We start from the raw sequence: 7,992 nt of genomic DNA, 5'->3' as shown, positions 1-7,992 counted from the left end.
TACCTGAGTGTGGGTTAAACAAGTCTGTATGCTACAAAAGAGCAGGAAGAGGAAACATTTACGCTATCAAGGAACAAAAATATTGAAGTGTCAAGAATGAAACAAACTGTAGACAGGATTACTGTACTTTTGGAGAGCTGAAAAGGCTACATTGTTAATAAATATTTCGAAGTGTTTAACTGGGCTGCTACTAAACATTCCTCTTCTTATGGGAACCTTTCATACTGAATCATAGGAATAAATAATCTGCAACTCTGATATACATACAGCCTAATTCTGATTTCATATGCCGTTGTGAATCTAGAGCGATTCTGATCAAGTGAGTGTTGTATCAGCATAAAGTGAAATCAGAATTTCTCAGAGAGAAGAGCACCTATGGGTTTGGTTAGTGTATGCAAATAGGGAACTTCTATAGCCAGTTTCCAGTTGGCTTGCCTTCATTAACACAGATGTGAAAAAAAGTAAAACTAAGCAATGAAGAACCCTGAACCAACACCAGCTGCAGGGGTGGTGAGCTACACATCATTTTGGACAGAGCCTTACCTAAACTGAGACAACTTCCAGCACAAAATAAAAAGATGCAAATTCATTATTTGTATGAAACATGTATTGCAAAATTAAATTGGGATTCAACAATCCGCAACAACATCCACAGCTATATAGTGTTTTTAAAAAAACAAGTGTGGTTCTTCCATTCAAGTAAAACTAAAACAAGTGAAAGAAGTTAAAAAAAATCCTAGAAGCAGCAAGTTACAATTCTTTCTGTAATACCACACATTTTCATTAACTTGAAGTATTTTCAAGATGTCAAAGACATCAACAAAAATAGTAATTTCAAGTGGCTTTTCTGATATTTGTTTTTTGAATGGGTCCAGCCCAGGTCTGCAACCTGTACAGACATGCAAAACAGGAGGAATTCATAATCACTATTAAGAACAGACATTTGAACATGCCAGTTATATAATGACAAAGCAAAGACAATACCTTCAAATTGTCAACAAACATGGGCTACTGACCACTAAAGGGCATTTAATACTTTACAGAAAAAGGAAAGTTGGCATAAAAACCCACAAACAACTTGCCAAACCACCAACAGCAGGGTCATCACATACAAAGTTCTTATAAACCTGGTAATTTCTGTATTGTCCTCAATATGCAGGCTCATATCTTTTCCACAAGATGCCAAATCATCTACAATTTTGGTTTTATTTAAAAGCCTTTTTAAAAAAAAAATTCAAATTATACTGGAAGTCTGTTTCAACTATGAAAAAACTACTAATGCACCCTTTCAGACAAAGAAGTATGCATATATAAAATCAGTACAGGTACTTCTGCTATGTTTAGGAAAGCAATTAATGTAATTCTAAGTAAAACTAATATGGAGCAGCCTGTTCTGTCACGACATCAAACACAGTTTCACAGCTGAAAAAGTGACTGGTTTTAAATTTTATTTCACTAAAACACCATTTCCTAATGCTTTGTGACAAAACACATGGCCCAGTCCTGGGCTCCTTGCTCTGGCAGTCTTACAAGGGAGTTCTGCAGGAGCAAGGTGCCCAGATTCACTTCAAGCCCAAAAGAAACTACTTCAGTATTTTGTGCATCTGATTCCCAGAACAAAGGGAGAATTTTCAAATCTCCATGAAGTGGGAATAATTAAAAATAAGCCAAATTCCAAGCTATTTCTGTAAAAATCTAGGACTCAGTTACAAGTGCTTTCATGGTCTGTAAGCAGATCTTCTTTCTGGTACTGGGAGCAGATGACATCCTCTCATTTCCACCAGGGAAAGCAAACAGTGCCTCCTCTATCCTCAGTGAAGTTACATCAGCACGGAACTGCTGTGGCAGGATACAGTAATTAGGGTTCAACACTTTGAAGCTGAGAAAAGGATTGTTGTTTTCTGTGAAACACTGGCAGAATGTTTTTCAAATGCCCATCCTGGTTATGCAAAGAACTGAGTGAAGCCCAGGAGCTTCTCCTACTTTTTAAAAAAATTGTTGAAAGGCTATAATTACCCCAAACTGTATTATGTCTGTGCCACTCTGAGGTTTCCTTTCTTTTACCATTCGATTCTCATAATAACTTCCACGGCTTATGCACTACATTTAATTGCAGTAACTTCTGGGAACAGAGCCTGACTCCTCATACATCTGTCTGGGCAAAAAGGGTGCAGAATACTGTGCTTGAACTGAAAGACATTTACAGTCATATTTACAGAAGGGCTAGGAAGGGGCAAAGTACAAACAAATTTGGCTTCATAACATCCAATAAATTTGAGTTGATCTTTTCACCCAGGCTGGAAAAGGCTGGCCTTTTCTTGCATAAACGAGGTAAAGCATTGTTTCAACACCAGATAAATACGGATAATATAGCACCTAATGTGATGTCTGTGCAACAGTTTTACTCAGTTAATAAGAATTATAGCCAACAGGGTTTCAGATTTTGTGAGCTAAACTTAAACTGAAACTAACCCATTTTAAGAGCTAAACCATTATTGTGTGTTGACTGCAAAGTAATCAATACAAGGGTAACTTTGCTCTAGAAAGTACAACCAAGCTTAGCAGGAGTTAAAATATTCATATGAACAAAAAGGAATATGTAACAGTCAATAAAAAGAGCAATGGGAAATCTATTGGACTAGTCCAAAATATTTTGTAGAACTAAGGAAATAAAACTTCACATTTCCCATACTATTCTCAGAGCTTCTGTAGTTTCCACAAAACCAGGTTTCCCCCCACAACATCAAGTATCCATGCATGCAGTGATCAGCTGCAGGATGCTGACTTTGAAAGTGTCTTGAAACACCAAAGCCTTGGCTTTACAATCCCCAAAGTCTTTCATAACGTAATTGATTGCACATTTTTAATATATTACAATTTGCTAAATGAAGCCAACCACTCATTACCTCATCAGTACAGCCTGCACAAAGTACAGTTTATTCATATGCTTATATTCTAGTCTAACACCAACTGTCAGCATATTTTATATTACACGTGGTATTGCACTTTCTGAGTGGCACCTCGGTGTGTGTTTGCAAGTGAACAAGCTGAACCCCCAAAAGCCCCAAACCTTTGGAATTCAAGTGCTGCCAATCAAGCAAGTTTAAAATGTTAGGGTGAACATCACCCACAGAACTATTATGGGCTTTGCTAACTTTAAAAAAAACCTGTTTAGGAATTAGAAAAACAGTCCTACCTGAAGTTGTGCATAAGGGCAATCTGAAATCCTCGATACTCTGAACAGTTTCAAAACATGGTGCCAATTTCATTGATTGCACACATTATAATTGTGTTAAAGGACAACAACTAGATTTACAAATATATATTACACACACGCACAAAACAGACAAAGCTATAAAATGTTTGGTAACTCCACATGCTTTGAGCTAGCCAACATATCTGTCTGCTGAACTGCTAATTATTGATCATATTGAACATCTAAATTGCTATTTCTGATGTATCTTACTGGATTCAACAACCACTTCCAAAGGAGGAAGAAAGAGGAGAAATGGTAGACCCAAATTTTGAGGGTTTAAATGAGCGTTCTTGGAATAGCCAGCATATCACTTCAGTAATGTGAAGAGTGATTCCCAAAATATTTTTAGAGACTTAGGCCAAGTTCACCTTTGGCTTTAGTGGGTATATTCCCACTACTTCACTGGTACATGTGTCCTCTTTCACTAGGGCTGAATTTGGTCCTAGGAGTATGTCTGGTCACCTTCAGTGACGTTAATGAAAACGGGAGTCTTGGACAGATAGAACTGGGTTGCAAAATTAAGAGAGTTAATATTGGACAAATCATGTAAATAAAGAATATATATTAATAATAGTTCCTATTATATAAATAGCCTTTATAAAAAAATAATCTTTCAATAATTTTAATAACTCACCTTTCTTTAGGTTCTGGAAAACATGTATGAAAAAAATCTATTCAGTTCAAGTTAGATTAAAGCAAACCTAAGATGAACACTACAGCTCTCTGTTGCACTAAACCCAATTCTGACCATTCAATTTCCAGGTTAGTCAGTTTTTGGGGATGATAGGGAGTTTCTTTTTGAAAGTGTGAATTGCACCCCTAGAAATACTGAGCAGAAGAAACACCATACTGAGTGGGCCTATTTCCTACTGCTTTCAGAAACTGTGCAGATGACGGACCCAGAAATCAAACCCCACAAATGTTAATGCCTCTGAGCACATTTAAAAGGCACTGTCCTCTCACTAATGTTTTTAGATCTTTGAGCTTCAAACTCCTTCCCTTTAAACTATGCTGCATTTAAGTATTTGCTATCACTTGAATTCTCTTTCTGTTCTTCACAATCCAGCAGAGTCTCCACCTGCTGTACGAGATCTAAGGTAAGATGTGATGGACTCTTATGTTCACACTAGCACTATTTTCTTTTTCCTTCTAATTTATCCTGTCAAATGAGAAAAGGAAACATTTTTCCAAGTTTACCTTTTTGAGCTTAAGGCATAACATGAATCAACGAATCATAGAATATGCTGAGTTGGAAGGGACCCACAAGGATCACAGAGTCCAACTCCTGTCCCTGCACAGACACACCAGGAATCTCACCCTGGGCCTGAGAGGATTATCCAAACACTCCTTGAACTCTGTCAGGCTTGGGGCTGTGATCACTTCACTGGGCAGCCTGTTCAGTGCCCAACCACCCTCTGCGTGAAAAACCTTTTTGTGATATCCAACCTAAACCTTCCCTGACTCAACTCCATGCCATTTCCTCAAGGCCTGTCACTGGTCACCAGAGAGAAGAGATTGGTACCTGCCCCTCCACCTCCCCTCATGAGGAAGGTGCAGACCTTGATGAAGTCTGAGCTCAGTCTCCTCTTCTCCAGGCTGCACAGACCAAGTGACCTCAGCTGCTCCCCACACAGCTTCCCCTCCAGACCCCTCACCATCCTTGTGGCCCTCCTTTGGACACTCTCTAATAGCTTAATATTTTTTTAGACTGTGGCACCCAAAACTGCCCACAATATTCAACGTGAGGCCACTCCAGTGCAAAGCAGAGTAGGCCAATGCCCTCCCTTGCCCAGGTGGCCATGCTGTGCCTGATGGCACCAGGACACAGGTGGCCCTCCTGGCTGCAGGGCACTGCTGGCTCATGTTCAACTTGCCATCGACCAGGACCCCCAGGTCCCTTTCTGCAGCCTCTCATTCCCAGCCCATACACACAACCAGGACTGCCCCATTGCAGGTGCAGATTCTGGCACTTGCCCTTGTTAAACTTCACACACTTGGTGATTGCCCATCTCTCTCATTTGTCGAGGTCCCTGCACACATCGTACTAAAGCTTAATTTTTGAAGTTTATCATTTTAGTGCTATCTGAAACCCTGTTTTACATTATTTTCCAACAGTTGTCTGAACAATTCATCTCTTTTCTTGCCATAAATTCTAATGTTGTTCATGGTTTGTGCAATTCCTATGCAACCAGTCTTTGCTGCTAACGGGTATTAACAGTGCAGTACCCACAAAGCTGGGTATCAGTTCTTGTTTTCTTTGCTGTCAGTTCAGTTCAAAGCGTGTTGTTTTATTGTGTGGAAGATCCAGTCCATTTTTGTTGTCCAGCCACCATGGTGAGCATCATTCATTTGCTTCATGAAGTACTCAAGAGCCTCCTGCTCAGTTTTGTCCAATGCAAGGGTCTTTCTAATGTATGCAATATCATCAAAGGACTGCAGTTCTGGCATTCCTGAGCCAAGCATCATGGAGAAAAGATTGATGAAGAGATTGGCATGCTGCCGAATTGCTAGGTAAGCCTTATAACACATCTCCTGAAACCTGGAAGAGACCAGGGGAAAAAAGCTCAGTGCATTTCTCTACTCGATGCATATTACTGCTTCAGCTCCAAAACAGTTTTACAGGTAACCAGACACTAAAAAAGCAGTTTTAGTCTAGTAAAAACACCATAATGTAGCTGAGAAGATGCACTCATTCTCCTACTTAGTTTATTTGTGTAAGGATTAATAGTGGTCAGACTAACAACATCCAAAGACAGGCTTTGTAGTCTTAAACCCCATCTGCAATTCACACAACTGTTCAGCACGAATTTATGTGAGCTCACAGGGTCATTTTTGCCACTGCTATTGACATTTCAGATTTCAAAAGGTATTTCCTGATACACTGCTAAAATCAGCACTTTCCTGGCTTCAGAGTTGCATTTCTTCTGTAGTTTTACGAGGGCAGCAGCTGTAGCTCCTTACATACTCTGAAGAATGCACTGAAAAAGGGCATTTACTATATCAGACTGGATAAGAAATACCTAGGTTAAGGGAAAAAATGCAAAAGAGCTTCACTGCAGTGTTCAGACAGACACTATAATTCAAAATTTGTCTTCCGTTGCCATCAACATAATGAAATTAAGATTAAAATTGAAACCTCTTAAAGACTGGATTGCTGGAAAGAGATATTAAGAATGACTACAGCAACAGATTTATTTCTTTACTGTTATTATTTTAAAGTTCTTGCTCAGCAGGTTCTGGCCATTGTCATAAACTACACAGGCCAGCTGAAGAGCTGATATCACAGCAGCTACAGGAGAGAGAATGGCTGGATGATCAGCAAGGCTCTGATGCACACAACACCCAACATTTAAGAATTCTGAGTAGCTGCAGTTCTGCCATCTCAAGAGGATTTTAAGTGTAAAGTCAAAGAAATTTCAGGTGTTTGAAAAATTACCATCTTTATTCACATGTATGCTGACCCTGCAAATCTCAAATGAGATTTCATGGACCAAAGGTCATGTAAGTGCTAAGACTAAGACACTGACTTACAAGTGGATGGCTGATCTTCAACTGAAGAACTAGAACATTCCCACTGCAAGCCAATTAAAATACTACTGTTCAGTTAAAATATCTAATTATTAAAGGCCACCAGTAGTAAAGTGCATTTTAGGTACAAAACACTCTGGAGGTTAAATGCATAAAAGAAAGCTCACCTTTCAAACTCCCTCGTTTTGGTACATTCTTGGGCTCCTTTACTAATCACTATTAAGAAGTCTTGTGTTAAGACAAATGGCACACGCTCTCTTTTGTAACCAAATTTTTTCTTCTTGTGATCGAGGAAGTGCCCAAAGTCAATGTGAAACAGCTTGGAAAGACAGAAAAGTATTTTAAGATTAATAATTCCTTGTTTAAATGAAGTCACAGTAAAATGGATCATTTACTTATAGTTCCAGTAGAATTTTTTTTTTTTTTTTCAAAAAAACTCATACCAAAGTGAGGATGACCTTAGGGTATGATTTTAGAAAACACCTCTTACTTGTCCATCATCTTTGACCATGATGTTACTGTTGTGGCGATCACCAATGCCCAGGATAAAGGTGGCAACACAGTAGCCAGCACAAGAACGTGTAAACAGGTCAATAGCTGCATCATACCTATTCCAACAAAAAAGGAGACACTTTCCTCAGATATTCCAGTAACACAGAAGTGCACATTTTTCATTTGCAAAAAAGCAAACAAGGACAGATAAAAAGAAAACAAAACCATAACCAGATGGACATAATTATGGACATAATCTCCCACTTGATGAACTTTAGTTATCTTGAAGTTTCCATCAAAAAGAAGCATATGGCCAAGAAAAACAGGTGACAGGGAATCTCACATGTCTCCTTTGTTCTTGTCCTTGAGCCACTGGTGCAATGTATGGCTGTTGAACTGCAGTGCTCCTTTTAAGCCTCCTTTACACTGAATCTGCATGATGGTGTGAGAGCTCCTGACCACCTCGATGAGTCCCACACAGTCACCGATTGACAAACAACCATAGGGCAACATCCTGGAAGACAAAGGTTCATTGTTTTCTTGTTTGTTTTTTTTTTTCCTTCCTTTATAGAGAATGGTGGCAAGAAGTGGGAGAGGATGTATTTTTGCAGATTCCTCTATCTGGCTGCTCTTTAAGACATGGGGAACTGTAACCATTCTGCAAACCATTCTTGGACAAAGGCTTAATTCTGCCACTCGTTACAGCACTGGAGACA

General features: G+C 39.1%; 1 protein-coding gene across 9 annotated transcripts in view; it reads right to left on the bottom strand.

The window, feature by feature from the left end:
* Positions 1 to 589: 589 nt before the first annotated feature.
* Positions 590 to 7,992, bottom strand: part of PIK3CA (phosphatidylinositol-4,5-bisphosphate 3-kinase catalytic subunit alpha) — a 31,569-nt gene continuing 24,166 nt past the window's right edge. For all 9 annotated transcript variants that reach the window (XM_041467930.1, XM_041467931.1, XM_041467925.1 and 6 more), the window contains 4 exons: positions 7,620 to 7,790; positions 7,275 to 7,392; positions 6,952 to 7,103; positions 590 to 5,795 (listed from right to left, as the gene is read on the bottom strand). In XM_041467930.1, coding sequence (XP_041323864.1) covers positions 5,525 to 5,795; positions 6,952 to 7,103; positions 7,275 to 7,392; positions 7,620 to 7,790 — 712 coding nt within the window. In that variant the 3' untranslated portion in view covers positions 590 to 5,524. The remainder of the gene's footprint in view (positions 5,796 to 6,951; positions 7,104 to 7,274; positions 7,393 to 7,619; positions 7,791 to 7,992) is intronic.

This window comes from Pyrgilauda ruficollis, unplaced genomic scaffold (genome assembly GCF_017590135.1).
Source record: "Pyrgilauda ruficollis isolate IOZ18807 unplaced genomic scaffold, ASM1759013v1 scaffold21, whole genome shotgun sequence".
Classification (NCBI taxonomy): Eukaryota; Metazoa; Chordata; class Aves; order Passeriformes; family Passeridae; genus Pyrgilauda; species Pyrgilauda ruficollis.
Note: the sequence above shows the minus strand (reverse complement) of the source record. Positions and strands in the feature narration are given on the sequence as shown.